At 46.7% G+C, this 17,846-nt stretch overlaps 1 protein-coding gene across 3 annotated transcripts in view; it reads right to left on the bottom strand.

Annotated features, from left to right (window-relative positions):
* Nucleotides 1-17,846, bottom strand: part of PRODH (proline dehydrogenase 1) — a 37,570-nt gene that overhangs the window by 7,484 nt on the left and 12,240 nt on the right. For 2 of the 3 annotated variants that reach the window (XM_049865770.1, XM_049865772.1), the window contains exons 5-12: nucleotides 16,628-16,692; nucleotides 16,311-16,427; nucleotides 15,747-15,826; nucleotides 14,744-14,825; nucleotides 12,562-12,654; nucleotides 12,241-12,387; nucleotides 11,646-11,821; nucleotides 9,982-10,080 (exon numbers count right to left, since the gene is read on the bottom strand). In XM_049865770.1, the coding sequence (XP_049721727.1) occupies nucleotides 9,982-10,080; nucleotides 11,646-11,821; nucleotides 12,241-12,387; nucleotides 12,562-12,654; nucleotides 14,744-14,825; nucleotides 15,747-15,826; nucleotides 16,311-16,427; nucleotides 16,628-16,692 (859 nt within the window). Of the gene's footprint in view, nucleotides 1-6,178; nucleotides 6,295-9,981; nucleotides 10,081-11,645; nucleotides 11,822-12,240; nucleotides 12,388-12,561; nucleotides 12,655-14,743; nucleotides 14,826-15,746; nucleotides 15,827-16,310; nucleotides 16,428-16,627; nucleotides 16,693-17,846 lie in introns of all 3 variants that reach the window. The other variant, XM_049865771.1, reaches the window with a different exon arrangement.

The following is a 17,846-nucleotide window of genomic DNA, read 5'->3' as shown; positions in this document are numbered from 1 at the left end:
CAAGATACACAAATCAAATTTTAACAGAATTGAAAAGTGAGATAGACACCTCCACATTTATAGTAGGAGACTTCAACACACCACTTTCGGAGAAGGACAGGACATCCAGTAAGAAGCTCAATAGAGACACGGAAGACCTACTTACAACAATCAACCAACTTGACCTCATTGACTTATACAGAACTCTCCACCCAACTGCTGCAAAATATACTTTCTTTTCTAGTGCACATGGAACATTCTCTAGAATAGACCACATATTAGGTCATAAAACAAATCTTTGCAGAATCCAAAACATCGAAATATTACAAAGCATCTTCTCAGACCACAAGGCAATGAAGCTAGAAATCAGTATCAGAAAAACTAGGGAAAAGAAATTAAATACTTGGAAAATGAACAATACCCTCCTGAAAAAAGACTAAGTTATAGAAGACATCAAGGAGGGAATAAGGAAATTCTTAGAAAGCAATGAGAATGAATATACTTCCTATCAAAACCTCTGGGACACAGCAAAAGCAGTTCTCAGAGGCCAATTTATATCGATAAATGCACACATACAAAAAGAAGAAAGAGCCAAAATCAGAGAACTGTCCCTACAACTTGAACAAATAGAAAGTGAGCAACAAAACAACCCATCAGGCACCAGAAGAAAACAAATAATAAAAATTAGAGCTGAACTAAATGAATTAGAGAACAGAAAAACAATTGAAAGAATTAACAAAGCCAAAAGCTGGTTCTTTGAAAAAAACTAACAAAATTGATAAACCATTGGCTAGACTGACTAAAGAAAAACAGGAAAGGAAACAAATAACCCGAATCAGAAACGAGAAGGACCACATCACAACAGAGCCAAATGAAATTAAAAGAATCGTTTCAGATTACTATGTAAAATTGTACTCTAACAAATTTGAAAACCTAGAAGAAATGGATAAATTCTTGGAAAAATGCTACCTACCTAAACTAACACATTCAGAAGTAGATCAACTAAATAGACCCATAACAAAAAAAAGAGATTGAAACGGTAATCAAAAAACTCCCAACAAAAAAAAGTCCTGGCCCAGACGGCTTCACTGCAGAGTTCTACCAAACCTTCAGAGAAGACTTAACACCATTACTACTGAAGGTATTTCAAAGCATAGAAAAAGATGCAATACTACCCAACTCATTCTATGAAGCTACCATCTCCCTGATACCAAAACCAGGTAAAGACATTACAAAAAAAGAAAATTTTAGACCTATATCCCTCGTGAACATAGATGCAAAAATCCTCAACAAAATTCTAGCCAATAGAATCCAACAATACATCAAAAAAAATAATTCACCCTGATCAAGTGGGATTTATACCAGGTATGCAAGGCTGGTTTAATATCAGAAAAACCATTAATTTAAACCATCACATAAATAAAACAAAAGATAAAAACCACATGATCTTATCAATAGATGCAGAAAAGGCATTTGACAAAGTCCAACACCCATTCATGATAAAAACTCTTACCAAAATAGGAATTGAAGGAAAATTCCTCAACATAATAAAGGGCATCTATGCAAAGCCAACAGCCAATATCACTCTAAATGGAGAGAACCTGAAAGCATTTCCCTTGAGAACGGGAACCAGACAAGGATGCCCTTTATCACTGCTCTTATTCAACATCGTACTTGAAGTCCTAGCCAGGGCAATTAGGCTAGACAAAGAAATAAAGGGTATCCGGATTGGCAAGGAGGAACTAAAGCTATCACTATTTGCAGATGACATGGTCGTATACATGGAAAACCCTAAGGAATCCTCCAGAAAACTACTGAAACTAATAGAAGAGTTTGGAAGAGTCTCAGGTTATAAAATAAACATACAAAAATCACTTGGATTCCTCTACATCAACAAAAAGAACACCGAAGAGGAAATAACCAAATCAATACCATTCACAGTAGCCCCCAAGAAGATAAAATACTTACGAGTAAATCTTACCAAGGATGTAAAAGACCTATACAAAGAAAACTATAAAACTCTGCTACAAGAAATTCAAAAGGACATAGTTAAGTGGAAAAACATACCCTGCTCATGGATAGGAAGACTTAACATAGTAAAAATGTCTATTCTACCAAAAGCCATCTATACATATAACGCACTTCCAATCCAAATACCAATGTCATATTTTAAGGGGATAGAGAAACAAATCACTAATTTCATATGGAAGGGAAAGAACCCCCGGATAAGCAAAGCATTACTGAAAAAGAAGAAAGTGGGAGGCCTCACTCTACCTGATTTCAGAACCTATTATACAGCTACAGTAGTCAAAACAGCCTGGTACTGGTACAATAACAGGCACATAGACCAGTGGAACAGAATTGAGAACCCAGATATAAATCCATCCACGTATGAGCAGCTGATATTTGACAAAGGACCAGTGTCAGTCAACTGGGGAAATGATAGTCTTTTTAACAAATGTTGCTGGCATAACTGGATATCCATTTGCAAAAGAATGAAACAGGACCCATACCTCACACCATGCACAAAAACTAACTCCGAGTGGATCAAAGACCTAAACATAAAGACTAAAACGATAAAGATCATGGAAGAAAAAATAGGGACAACCCTAGGAGCCCTAATACAGGGCATAAACAGAATACAAAACATTACCAAAAATGATGAAGAGAAACCCAATAACTGGGAGCTCCTAAAAATCAAACACCTATGCTCATCTAAAGACTTCACCAAAAGAGTAAAAAGACCACCTACAGACTGGGAAAGAATATTCAGCTATGACATCTCAGACCAGTGCCTGATCTCTAAAATCTACACGATTCTGTCAAAACTCAACCACAAAAAGACAAACAACCCAATCAAGAAGTGGGCAAAGGATATGAACACACATTTCACTAAAGAAGATATTCAGGCAGCCAACAGATACATGAGAAAATGCTCCCGATCATTAGCTATTAGAGAAATGCAAATTAAAACTACGATGAGATTCCATCTCACACCAACTAGACTGGCATTAATCCAAAAAACACAAAATAATAAATGTTGGAGAGGCTGCGGAGAGATTGGAACTCTCATACACTGCTGGTGGGATTGTAAAATGGTACAACCACTTTGGAAATCCATCTGGCGTTATCTTAAAACAGTTAGAAATAGAACTACCATACAACCCAGAAATCCCACTCCTCGGAATATACCCTAGAGATACAAGAGCCTTCACACAAACAGATATATGCACACCCATGTTTATTGCAGCTCTGTTTACAGTAGCAAAAAGCTGGAAGCAACCAAGGTGTCCATCAACGGATGAATGGGTAAATAAATTGTGGTATATTCACACAATGGAATACTACGCATTGATAAAGAACAGTGACGAATCTCTGAAACGTTTCATAACATGGAGGAATCTGGAAGGCATTATGCTGAGCGAAATGAGTCAGTTGCAAAAGGACAAATATTGTATAAGACCACTATTATAAGATCTTGAGAAATAGAAAAAACGGAGAAGAACACATACTTTTGTGGTTACAAAGGGGGTAGGGAGGGAGGGAGGGAGAGGGCTTTTTATTGATCAATCAGTAGACAAGAACTGCTTTGGGTGAAGGGAAAGCCAACACTCAATACAAGGAAGGTCAGCCTAATTGGACTGGGCTAAAAGCAAAGAGGTTTCCGGGATAAAATGAAAGCTTTAAAGGTCAGCGGAGCAGGGGCTAGGGTCGGGGGAACTTGGTTTGAGGGGACTTCTAAGTCAGTGGGCAAAATAATTCTATTATGAAAACATTCTGCATCCCACTTTGAATTGTGGCGCCTGGGGTCCTAAATGCCAACAAGCGGCCATCTAAGATACATCAATTGGTCCCAACCCACCTGGAGCAAAGGCAAATGAAGAACACCAAGGTCACACGACAACTAAGAACCCAAGAGACAGAAAGGGCCACATGAACCAGAGACCTACATTATCCTGAGACCAGAAGAACTAGTTGGTGCCCGGCCACAATTGATGTCTGCCCTGTCAGGGAGCACAACAGACAACTCCTGAGGGAGCAGGAGACCAATGGGATACAGACCCCAAATTCTCATAAAAAGACCATACCTAATGGTATGACTGCGACTAGAGGAATCCCAGAGACAATGCTCCCCAGAACTTCTGATGCCACAGGACAGGAACCATCCCCGAAGACAACTCATCAGGCATGAAAAGGAATGGTCAGTGGAGGGGAGAGAGATGCTGATGAAGAGTGAGCTAATTAAATCAGGTGGACACTGGAGAGTGTGTTGACAACTCTTGACTGGGGGGGGATGGGAAGATAGAGAGAGAGGGAAGATGGCAAAATTGGCACGAAACGAGAGACTGAAAGGGCTGACTCAATAGGGGGAGAGCAAGTGGGAGAAGGGAGTAAGATGTATGTAAACCTACATGTGACAGACTGATTGGAATGGTAAATGTTCACCTGAAGCTTAATAAAAATTAATTTAAAAAAATAAAAATAAAAAATAATAAGGAATACAAAAAAGGAAAACAGGAACAGATGGCCCAATCAAAAAAGCAATACAAAGAGACAGAAATCAGCTCTACTGAAGCCTGGATAATTGGCAGAATAGAGAGCTTTAAAGCAACAATATTAAATATGCTCAAAGAATTAAAAAAAACTCAGGCAGTGAACTGAAAGAAATCAGAATACAAAATAAGAATTTCAATAAAGAAATAGAAACTATAAAAAATAACCAGATATCAGAGCTGAAAAATACAATAATTAAAATAAAAAATACATTAGAGGGTCTTAACAGATTTGAGTTGGCAGAAGAAAGAATCAGTGAACTAGAGGACAAGGCAATCTAAATTACTGTCTCAAGAGCAACAAGAGAAAAAGGAAAAATAAGCAAAGCCAAATGGAATTGTGGAACATCATCAAGCAAACCAATGTATTCACCATGGGAATCCTATAGGAGAAAGAGGCAGAACAAATATTTGAAGAAATAATTGTAGCAAATTTCCCAGATGTGACGAAGAACATGAATCTACAAATCCAAGGAGCTCTATGAACTTCACGTAGAATAAACCCAAAGAGATCCCAACCAAGACACATTATAATTAAACTCTTGAAATTCAAAGATAGAGCATCCTGAAAACAGCAAGAGAGCAGCAAACTGTCACATAAGAGTGCTGAATTCTCCTCAGAAACTTTGGAAGCTGGGAGGCAATGGAATAACATATTTAAAGTTTGAAAGAAAAGAACTGTCAACCAAGAATTCTTTATCCAGTAAAACTGTCCTTCAAAAATGCAGGTAAAATTAAGACATTCCCAGAAGAACAAAGGTTGAGGGAGTTCATTACAACAAGACCTGCCCTGCAAGAAATGCTAAAGGGAGCTCTTCAGATGGAAAAGAAAAGGCACCAGAAAGTAACTCAAAGTCATACACAGAAAGAAAGATCTTCATTAAAGGTGATTGCATGGGAAAGTATAAGGGCAAAGTTTAAGGTATTCTTAATAATTCTAATTGTTATATCCTTCATGCTTTATAATGACAAATACATAAAAAATAAGTACAAATTTATATTATAGGGCACAGCATAATAACATAAACAGGTGGTGGGGATTAATTGTATGGGTACGGAGGTTTCGTATGTTACAGAAGTTAAGTTGGTATCAGGTTAAACTAGATTCTTATCAATTTGAAATGTTAAATGTAATCTTCATTGTAACTACAGAGAAAATATCTAAAAACACACAGAGGAAAAGAGAAGGAAATCAAAAGGGTTCAACATAAGAAATCAGCTAAACACAAATGATGCAATATTGGAGAAAAAGAAGAACAAAGGTTAAGACACACACACACACACACACACAAAATTAGAAAAATGACAGAAGTCCTTTTTTCTTGGTAATTACCTTAAAGGTAAATGGATTAAATGATCCAATCAAAAGGTAGAGAGTGGTAAAATAGATTTAAGAAAAAGTACATGGCCCATCTATATGCTATCTACAAGATACACATCTTAGGCCCAAAGACACAGACTGAAAGTGAAAGGATAGAAAATAATAATCCACGCAAACAGTAACCAAAAGAGAGCTGGGGTGTCTATATCAATATCGGACAAAATAGATTTTAAGTTAAAATCTGTTATAAGAGATAAAGTGACATTATTAATAATAAAATGGTTGATCCATTAAGAAGATAAATTATAAATATATATGCACTTACCATTCGAGCCCCAAAATATATGAAGCAAATAGTGACAGAATTGAAGGGAGTAACAGACAATTTTATAATAATAGCTGGAGACTTCAATACACCATTTTCGATAATGAACAGAACATCTAGAAAGAAGATTAGTACGGAAATTGAGGATTTGCACAATAAAGTAAACGAACCAGACCTAACAGACATACATAGAACACTCAACCACAGAACAATATACATTATTCTACATTGCACGTGGATCATTCTCCAGGATAGAACATATGCTAGGTCACAAAACAAATTTCAATAAATTTAAAAAGACAAATCATACAAAGTATCTCCCAACCACAAGGAAATGAAACTAGAAATTAATAACAGAAGAAAAACTAGAAAATACACAAATACATGGAAATTAACATGGTATTACATACTCAATGGGTCAAGGAAGAAATCGAGACAGAAATCAGAAAATACTTAAGAATCTAATGAAAATGAAAGCATAGCATACCAAAATCTATGCGATACAGCAAAGGCAGTGCTGAGGGAAATTTATAATAAAGGCCTACATTAAAAAAGAAGATCTCAAATGAATAACTCTACAACATGAGTAACTAGAAAAAAGTACAAACTAAGCCTGAAGCCTCCAGAAAGAAGGAAAAAACAAAGATCAGAGCAGAAATTGATGGAATTAATCATGATGGTCAGGCTGCATCTACAGCATGTTAGAAATCAGGGTTTTCAAGAATGTCTGCATTAAGCATTATACTATTTAAAAGAAATATCTACAAGTGATCAAACTAATAACAGAATAGAAAAACAATAGAATCAATGAAACCAGAAGTTCTCTAAAAAGTTCAATAAAACCAACAGAACTTTAGCTAGATCAACAAAGAGAGGATACAAATAATTAAATGAAAGAAAATTACAACAGATCCAATAGAAATAAAAAGGATGATAAGAGACTACTATGAACGACTGTATGCCAACAAACTAGAAAACTTAGATGAAATGAGAAAATTCCTAGAACACATAGATCTACCTATATTGACTCAAGAAGAAATAGATAATCTCAACAGACCCAAAGTAAGTGAAGAGATGGAAATCAGTAATCAAAAACCTCCCAACAACAACAAAAATGTCCTGGATCAGACAGCGTTACTAGGGTGTTCTACCAAAAATTTAAAGAAGAATTGACACCAATCCTGCGCACACTCTTCCAAAAAACAGAAAAGGAGGGAACACTTCCTAACTCATTCTATGAGGCAAGCATTACCGTGATGCTAAAGCCAAAGTATCACAAGAAAAGAAAGCTACAGACCAATGTCCCTTATGAGTACAGAGGCAAAACCCCTCAACAAAATACACCATGACCGAATGGTATTCCAGGAATGCAATGTCACAAGATTAGAAAATCAATGTAATACACCACATTAAGAGAACAAGGGAAAAGAGCCACATGATCATCTCAATTGATGCAGAAAAGATGTTTGATAAAACCCAACACTTTTTGATGATAAAATCACTCAACAAGCTAGGTATAGAAGGGAAATTCCTCAGTCTGATTAAGGGCATTTATGAAAACTCCACAGCTAATAATATCATACTGAATGGAGAAATATTGAGAGCTTTCCTATTAAGACTGGGAACAAGACAAGGATGTCTGCTCTCACCACTGCTATTAAATATTATACTGGAAGTCTTAGCCAGAGCAATAAGGCAAGAAAAAAGAAATAAAAGGTATCCAAATGTGAAACTATCCCTATTTGCAAATGACATGATCCTATATAGAGAAAATTCCAAAGAATCCACAAGAAAGCTTTTAGAACTAATAGAAAAATTCAGCAAAAGGGTACAAAGTCAACACACAAAAATCAGTTGGATTTCTCTACATCAGCAATAAGCAATCTAAAAAGGATATTAAGGAAACGATTCTATTTATAATAGCATCTAAAAGAATAAAGTACCTAGGAATAAATTTAACCAAGGATGTGAAAGACCTATAGAATGGAAACTGTAAAAGATGGCTGAAAGAAATTAAGACTCCTCTGTGCCTCTAGCAGCTGGAGCCACTGCCAGCACAGTCAACATGGAAAGCCCCTGAGATAGCCAGTGCAGCAGTCTGCTCTTGACCTTGGCTGCTTGCACTCCCAATCATGGTGGCAAGGCTGTGGCTACGGCATGTTAGAAATCGGGATTTTCAAGAATGTCTGCGTTAAGAAGACTGAAGAACACCAAAGACACGGGGTAATTATGAGCCCAGGAGACAGAAAGGGCCACATGAATCAGAGACTACATCAGCCTGAGACCAGAAGAACTAGATGGTGTCCAGCTACAACCGATGACTGCCCTGACAGGGAACACAACAGAGAATTCCTGATAGAGCAGGAGAGTAGGGGGACGCAGACTCCAAATTCTCGTAAAAAGGCCAGACTTAACAGTCTGAGACTGGAGGGACCCCAAAGATCATAGTCCCCAGACCTTCTATTGGTCCAAGACTGGAACCATTCCCAAAGCCAACTCTTCAGACAGGGATTGGACTGGACTATGGGATAGAAAATGATACTAGTGAGGAGTGAGCTTCTTGGCTCCAGTGGACACATGTGGGCAGCTCCTGTCTGGAGAGGAGGTGAGAAGGCAGAGGGGGACAGAAGCTGGCTGAATGGACACAGGGAATACAGGGTAGAGAGAAGGAGTGTGCTGTCTCACGGGGAGAGCAACAGGGAGTACATAGCAAGGTATATATAAATTTTTGTATGAGAGACTGACTTGATTTGTAAATTTTCACTTAAAGCACAATTTAAAAAACGTCTACATTAAGCATTATACTATTTTAAAGAATTACATGTATGTGATCAAACTGATAACAGTTTGAAAGGGCAGATGAGAAGCTTAGGGAGCAGTGAGTTTGTGTTAATGATGGTGAAACAGTTCGGAAAAGGTTGTCGAGAAAGGTCTTCTAATTGAACAATATAACCAATGTCACTGAATTGTACGTGCAGAAATTGTTGAAGTGGTGTATGTTTTGTTATGTATATTTTCACCAAAAATAAATTGGGTGTTTCAGTTGTGATTTCAGATTCTCCAATTGTGAAAAGCAGCACCGTTTCGAGAAGGATAAGCAGCAGTGTTCCTGAATGGTCTTAGAGCGACAATGGTAATCTCTGTGTGAGCTCTCCAGAAGGGCCCAGAAGGCTTGCACCCCTTGCCTCCAGTGCCCAGCCCCAGGCCTTCATCACTCCTTTGGGAAGGCCCACTCAATGCTATGGGCCTGTGCAAGGCGAGGGCCACAAAGGCCATTGCCCAGGGCCTGCAGGGCTTCTAGTGGGGTTTAAGCCCCATGAGGGTGGAGACTGGTGCTAGTGCACTTGGGTAAAGACATGGTAATAATATTGGAATATTTAGGAATTACTTTACCTATTTCTATTTGACATGTCAGAATTCTACCAAAGTTTTGTTTCACAGGACAGAGAAAATGGAATATATTAAATCTCACACACAGTTTAAAATGTTAAGGAAAATTTCAAGTGATGCAATGCATTGGAGGCCCCCTGAGTGACTCAGATTTAATACCATATTTGTATGTTGTGATAAGCTATTTAAAGTACCTAATGAAATTTATTTTTTTAATTTGAAACTTTAGTAAGTCAGATATTAATATTAAAAACCAAGTATCGGCCAGGCAGCCTCTTTGGTCCTACAGTTAGACGTCAGGACCTTCTTCCTGAAGGTGTTCCACACACAACTTCCAGGGTGCACCTGGGCCACCACCGACTCCATAAACAGGGAAACCACTGCAGCCGGGGCTGTCGGAGGGACGCGCCTACCTGCCCAGTGTGAAGCGAACTGTATCCTCATTGTGGGAAGCCACCATCACCTTGGCCTTGGCGTTGTGCTTCAGCTCCTCCAGAACATAGTTGAGGCACCTGGGGAGACACCTGAGTGAGCCTAGCTAGCCCCAGTCAGCCCTGCACTGCTGCCTCACTCAGGGAGAGGTCTCAGGCAGGCCCGCAGGGCCCATGGCATCAGGACAAAAGGGCAGAGCCATCTGTCACTCAACGATGGAGGTCAGCAAGACTGGTGAATAAGACAGAGCAATAACCAGGAGAAAATGAGCAACAGCTGGGATCTGAACATTCACCAAGAAAGAATGAGAAGACCCTGAACACAGAAAGAGGCACTTGTGTTCAAGTAAAAGGAAACACTCGAACCAGCTGAGATGGTGGGTTCCTGCCTCAGACATGCAATGGCTCCACAAGGGCGTGGGTGGGGACAGGTGGCAGATGCAGCTTCTGAGGAATGCGCCCTACAGTGTAGTATCCCACAGTGAGGGTGCTCACACATAATGCAGGCATGCACACTTGCTGGCTGAGCAGAGCACAGTTGGTAATACCAACATTGGAGGCAACCTCAGTCCAGCATGGGGCAGGTCAAGTTCAGCACAGCTCCCAGTGGGGCCTCACACACCCAGGGAGAAGCAGCTGTGGGATTGCACCAAGGAGCACAAACCAAGTGGGCAGTGCGCCTCTGTGTGGGCAAAGGGGGAAATACACAGAACCAGGTCCCTGGAGGTCTTGAGTAAGGGGATAGCTGTCTCCACCATAAAGTGGGTTTGTGAGCTAGCACAGCTGTCCTGAAGGGAGGACAGTTTGTCAGTCTTGGTAAACTGCATGTCCTCTTTGAGCCAACAATTCCATTTTCAGGGATGGGTAACAGCTGTGTCCCCATCACAGCTGTGATGGGGCAGCATATTCAGTGAGCTGCCATTATAACAAGCCGACTGAAAACCAGAGAAAAAATCACAGCAACCGGGCAAGCAATCACGACAGCGCCATAAAAATGCTGGCTGCTAAAAAAGGACCAGGCCGCTCTGTATGCTCTGACACTGAAGGATCTAGAGAGAGCATTAAAGAAAAAAAACAAGGGCAAAGAAGTGGGTGTACGATGTAAAAACGATAGGGTTGTATGTGCAGAGAATGTCTCCAGAACCTGGACACTGCTGGGAAGAAAGCCAGACATACTGTTTGTGGTTTTCACGTGAGAGCAATAAAAGCCAAGTGCAGGGCAGGTGATGCGCCCTGGAGTGTAAAGGACCATGGTGCAGAGCCTCGGGGACCCCCAGGCCTGGCATGGCCCAGCACTGAGAGCCAGTCAGCAGGGCCAGGTTAGGGGAGGGGGCTGTGGGCTGCTTCTGTTTTGTTCAGTAGGCTCTTCTATACGAAAATCTATTGATGTCGTTGAAAGAGTAGAACAAAAGAAACAAAAGCAGAGGAAGTAGCAGCTCTGGCTTCAGGACAGCGCCAGCAGAGGCTGCTCTCCCAGTACCCCTGGGTGGGCGCTTCAGAGCCTGTCCTGTCAGGACCATCACCATGCATGAAGTTTCTCTTAAATCCTCCCAGGCCCCGTTTTCTCACTCCCCACCCTAGAAATCCCCATCTCTTTTTGGCAGATGAAATGCCAAAGCTCAAGAGGCAGAGCAGGGGCTGTGTACCTGTGGTACATGGCATTGGTGTCCTCGTACGTGGGGTTGATGGGGTCCTCGTAGCCAATCTCCGCGGCACGGGTGCGTTCCTGGGCCATGTAGGCACCCCGTACCAGCTTGGCCCCAAAACACCAGCCCTCACGGCGAGCCAGCTCCACATCCAGAGTCACATTGTCATAAGCGTCCTGCTGGGGCCAGGCCAAAAGTCACAGGGAGCCAGACTGGGTCGAGCCCCAGGACAATCAGGACAGGACCCCACCCTTGAGCCTGCTCCTTCCAGGGCCTCCCTGGGCTGCAGGGGCCTGTGCCCACGTGCTCCCTGGTGGAGTCCCTGGCGGTGTGGGGAGGGCAACAGCTGCCTGAGCAGGGGCCTTTCTGGGACACAGGGCCCAGCCCAGGGTGGGCTCTGCTGCTGCTGAAGACCCTCAGAGGTGCAGCTTGCCCTCTGTTCTGTCCATCCCACAATCCCCCAAGCCTATGCCCAGAGGGGGGCCACCCCCCAGGGGTTAAGGGGCATCCCTCCTGGTGAGCTGTCCCGCCAGTTGCACCACACGTGGGGGGCTGGGGCCAAGGCTGGCGGGCAGGGCGCAGGGCTGGGCCGCACCTGGAGGTAACACTGGTACGTGTTGAAAATGAGCGGCTTCTCCACATTGAACTTGCGTTGCATTTCCAGCGTCAGGCGGCTAATGGCTGGCTGGAAGTAGGTCTGCTCAGCATCCACCATCAGCCGCACGCCCACCTCTGTGGCTTTCTGAGAGGTGCAGGAGGTGGGCAAGAGGGTGTGTTAGTAGCTCAAGTGAGGTAGGTTCCCCCACTCCCTGGCTGCCCTAACCCTCTGCATTGAATTCCAGGGTCCATGACACCCCAGCCCTCCACCCTGAGCAGGGACAACCACTTCCCAGCCTATCGTGGCCCGGAGGATGACCTTGGCCAAGATGTCCATCCTCTGCAGCATTCTCGTCATCTGCAGCTCTTCCTCCTCCGTGAACCGCGACAGCAGAGGCTCCAGCTGTCCTGTCTGCGGGGCAGCATGCAGCCAGGCAACAGCTGAGCCAGCCGCAGCTCGGCCAGCTGCTCCTCCCACCTGCGGGCACCCTCATTCCATGTGGATGGGCAGGAGGGCTCAGCCGGCTGATGGCCCGGTCCGCGGCCCCCAGGCCCAGCGATGCCTCTCACCCCTGCTCTCCCGTCACACTGGACGTGAAGATCAGGCTAGCCACAGGAGCACAGGTACAGGCAGCTGAAGCCCAAGCCCTCGCAGCCAGCCTGCAAACTGTCCCACACGCAGGGTCCTGCGGGACCGGGAAGGAGTGCCTGTGCAACAGGGGTGCCTGTGCCAGCTGGCCCGGAGCCCTGACCAGGCCTGCATGCCAAGAAATTTACACCTCAGCCACGCAGGGCCCACAGAGGGCCTCTCAGTGGTAGGAGGGCCCTTCTGCCCCCATGGCTCCCAAGTCACAGTTTGCTGCCCTCCCCTCAGGCCCCAGGCCTGGATCAGCAGCCTCCTCAAGGGTACCTGCCCCGGGTGTCCCGCCCCACACACCCATAACAGCAGCACTGTCTCCAGACTGCACACCCAGGTCTACTCAGCACCCACTGGGCATCATCAGCCCTCACTACAGGGGGCTGAGCCCCCACCTGCATGGCTGGCGGCACCTCCCGCCAGGGCCTCTGCTTCAGTGCCCTCATCCTTCCCATCCACCTGGCTCTTGTTCTGCTGCCAGCAAGCCCTCCCAGCACCCTCTTCCTAACACCGTCCTTTATGCAGTGTCCCTGCCACATAAGTGCCCTCCCGATGACTCCTAGCATCGTCACAGCAGTGTGTAAAGGCCACGTGCTCGCCCCTGCTGAGACAGTACCCAGGCTCAGGATGCCCAGCTACCCCTGACAAAAGGGCTGTAGGAGGGGCTCCCAGTCAATTCTAAGGAGTGAACCTCCACCCACCCAGTCAGCCAGAGGGCTCAGGCTGGAGCAGGGAGGGCTTGGGAGGAAGAACTTGGCAGCTGTGGACACAAGGGGGCCCTGCAGCAAGCCTGACAAGTAGCAGGGGACCAGCACTACCCAGAGCTGGAGGGCCTTCAAGGAGCTGAGTGGTCAGAAGTGAGCCTACGCTCAGAGGTGGCAGGCACCACCCTGCCCTCCACATCCCACTAACACTGCCCAGGGTACTCCCAGCGTGCCCTCCATGGACCCCCTGCAGCCCTCCACGGCCTTGACCCAAGCCACACAGGTTTATCCCTAGCTGTGCATGTGCTTAAGTCTCCAAAGGATGGTCACCTCCTCAAGCAGGGGCTGTACATGCTACAGGCCAGGACCTCAGGTCAGTGGCTCAAAGCTTGGAGGCAAGGCCCTCAGTCTGTCAAGCTGGAAATATCGTGGAAGGCAGCGTTTGAAGGACAATAGTTTTCCAAGGCACTTCTATCCATTCTTTAAGTCCCAGCTTAGGTGTCACCATTGTGACTTGGTCCTCCTCCCAACAACAGGTGGAGTCTCATGCCTCTCCCCCTGTGTACAGGGTGGCCTTAGCAACTCGCTTTTAATCAATGGGATTTGGCAGAATTGAGACTGTGTGACTCCTGAGACTAGGTTAAAAAAGGTGACACAGCTTCTGCCTGGCTTTCTCTGGGGACACTTGCCCTGGGAACCCAGCCACCAAGGTCCCAGCTGACAGCCAGCATCAACCACCAGGTGTGTGAGTGAGGGAGCCTCTGAGATGACCCTAGGCTCCCCACCATCTGAGTGCAAGCATCTGTGAGGCCCTGCTCGAGAACTGCCCAGCTGAGCCCCATCAACCCAGCACCACAAAGGGTGATAAAAAAAAAAGGATGGCTGTGGTTTCAGGCCATTGAGATTTGGAGTGACCTGGTACATGATCCATCACCAGACACCATCCTAGGAAGGGCCTCCAAGACCCCCAGCTCAACCTGGTGGCTGCCCCTTGTGGCACTCCAGCTCTGTGTGGTCTTGGTCCCACCAAACACTCAAGCACCAGTGGTCTTGGGCCCAGGACTGGCAGCAGAACACTCGTGGTGACCTAAATTTCTAAGCCTCAGTCACAACAGTGCCTGCTGAGGTGCCACTTGGTGGAGAGGATGGGGAAGCATTACCTCTGGGTTCGGGACCACCAGGTGCTTGGAGAGCTTGGTCTTGCCATCGATGAGGCTGCTCCAGTCCAGCAGGTCCACAGTGCTGAGGCGAGAAGACACCATCAACTGTGAGGCAGGCATGGCGGCATGGGGAGGGTGTCTAGGTCTGACCCCCAGCTTTATCTAGGCCCCCAAACCAGCCTCGTTCCCTAAAAGAGCATGCTCAACTCCAACCACAACAAAACCCACTTCTGTATTCAGTTTTAAAAGAAAAATAAACATGGCAGTCTGTTTGAAAATGAAAACTAAAACAAAAATCACTCCTGTACCAGGACGGTGGTGACAAACACATGCAAGCTGCACATAACTGGGAACACCCCTTGTGCAGGGTGGGAGATAAGGTAGGGGATACAGCAAGCCAAATTCACCACTGCAGATGGGGCTAGGGAGATGACAGTGGCCAGCTGAGGGCTGCGGGCAAGGGAACTGCATGCCAAGGCTGCTGCCTCACTGCCAGCTCCGGCACCCCAGCTGCCCCAATGCATTGCCCTGAGCCCACCTTCCTGATCCAACTGGGGGCCCCCAGTGAAGGGGTCAGGCCTGGGCCACCTCTGCCCCAGCCTTAGCCTGGCATCTCAGCCTCCCTGGCCTCCTTTACCTCTCACCCTTTGCTGGGGCCGGAATAATTCTGTAAGGAACCCTGCCTGGTTTAGGGACACTGGAGCCTACTGCAGAGCCTGGGCTATCCCATGCACGAGCAGGCCGGCTGCTCCTCCTCAACCCAGGCTCCCTCAACTGCTGCTCTGTGAGTCTCAGGGAAGCAGTTCCTCTGTACTGTCACACCCCCTCTCCCCCTCCAGGCCCACGCTCTCAAGAGGAAGACCAGAATTGGGAGGCGCCCTGGGGCTCACACGGAGTCATGGCTGACCCTGCCTAGGAGCACCTCAGAACCTGCCAGAAGGGCCTCTGTCCAGCCGGCAGCCGGGTTGCAGGCTCCCTCTTCTCAGCCGTGGTCTGCTCTTACCCAGACACCCCCAGGGTCTCAGTTGTGAACCAGTCCTCGATCTCAGCTCTGCTGGCGATGCCCATCTTTGCCACACTTTCCTTGAGAAAGGAGAAGGCATCAGACACACCAGGGCCTCTTCTCAGGGCCCACCCATGGTACCCAGCCCTACTGACTAACATTTCAAGCACCCTCCTCCCACTGGCTTGTGATGCCAGTTTTGACTTCATGTAACATCGTTAGAGAAAACAGGGCTTACCTCTGGCTTATGTTTCTGTCCCACAGACGGACCAGTTCTGGTCCATCTAGGGGTGCCCATTCCCATCACTGTAACTCCCATCATACTTTGCTCCTTCAGGGCCACCTCCCTTCAGCCCCCCCTCCCACCATCTCCCCTGTCTCAGTTCAGTGCAGATGGGGCCCCTTCTCCTCCTGATGGCTGACCCCAGCAGACGTGGGCAAACAGGCACACTTCAGGTTCTTGAGCACTATCCTGAACCCAATTGGCCAGCCAGTGTCCCCTGAGCAGGGGCTCTCCCCTGAGCCCCCATGGTGAGCCTGGAAAGGGCTCTGCTCCACACCCACCTGCAGTGCTGCCACCTCCAGCTTCATGTCCATGGCAGTGAGCTCAGCCTTGCCTTGCTCTGCAGCCATTTGGTGAAAGAACCGTCTCCACTTGGTCAGCACATCTGAGAACTGCAGCTGCAAATGCAGGCCTAAGGCCCCGTCTTAGGCCCATGCCCAGCTCCTTGCCCCAGGACCCCCAGCCAGCCCCTGAGCCCCCAAGGCTCACGGTTTCAGCCGATGACAGGGCTCGTGGTTTCCAAGGTACTGCAACACATGCTTTCATTTAATGCTAATACAGCTGCAAGTTTTTGCAGGTGGAAGGTTCCAGCACTTACCAGAAACTGAGGTCTCCCCAGTGCAGTGAGTTTGATGGCCGAGAAGCCATCGTCGCTGACTCCACCTGTCAGAAGCCGGAGAGAAAGCCCTGAGGCCCCCTGAGGAGATGGGCAGGGACAAGGACACCAGGGTAGGCGAGGGGAGCAGAAGCCTGCACAGGTGGAGGCTGCTGGCCCTACTGGTTGGTCTCCTACTGAGATTTCACCTAGCCCCAGAAATGCCCTCACACATGGCTGGCTGCTCGGGATACCCCTTGCTGAGATGGGAACAGCAGAGTCTGTTTGTCCCCCACATTCAGGAGATGGTCAGGCAGTGGGCAAAGGGCCAGAGAGACCTGCCTATGCCTCAGTTTCCCCTCCTACACCACCAGCACCACTGGCTGCCCATGGTTGTGGAATGCTGAGCACTGGCTGGAGTATGGAGGTGTGCTAGATAACACCCCCTACCCCAGGATTCTCCTCAGCATTTTGCTTCTGTGTGGCCCTCCTCTTCATCACCCCAAGCAGAGTGGGGCAGGAAGGCAGAAGACACCTGGCATGGCCAGGAGTACCCGCTGCTGAAGGGCCTGGGCTGAGCACCTGCCCGAGTGCTCAGGACTTCCCCCAGCGCCTCTCTCAGGAGCCACTGCTCCCACCATTCTTTCAATGCTCAGGAAATGAAGGACCCAGTTCCCATGAAAGTGGCTTGTTTCTGGAGACTAAAGCAGTGCTGAGACCCTAGCAACCTCCTGCAGCAGCTGCTTCCCCACCAGATGCTGCCAGAGGAGTCTCTCTGAACTGTGCTCCAGCTTGCTGAACCGTCCACTCCTCGGGAAACCAAGAGTGCATCTGGCTAGAACCACGCTCCTGGCAACAGGGGCACTCGGCCCACTGGCAGCCGTGCTGCACTCCTGGTGACCAGGAAATGGGCCGCAGCAGGGGGCAGGGACAGACGGCGCCTGCCTGGAAGCAGCCCGGGCTCCTCACAAAGGGGCTGGATGTTGGCAAGGCCAAAGTGTAAGCTGCAGCTGCACCAAGCCGCCCAAGTCCTCCCCTCCCCCGCCCCTGTGTCACCTCAGGTCACCTCCACAACCGTCAGGCAGGGGTTCTCCTCCTCAAGTTACAGCAGTCAGAACAGAAGCCCCGAGCGCTCAGCCATTTTCTGAGCCAGCTCCTCTGGCCCCAGCCCCGAACTCATCGTGTACCCACAGGTTGGCCCAGGCTGGGCACAACCAGCAAA

Source organism: Elephas maximus, chromosome 22, assembly GCF_024166365.1.
Source record: "Elephas maximus indicus isolate mEleMax1 chromosome 22, mEleMax1 primary haplotype, whole genome shotgun sequence".
Taxonomy (NCBI): Eukaryota; Metazoa; Chordata; class Mammalia; order Proboscidea; family Elephantidae; genus Elephas; species Elephas maximus.
This window is presented reverse-complemented; position numbering and strand designations above follow the sequence as displayed.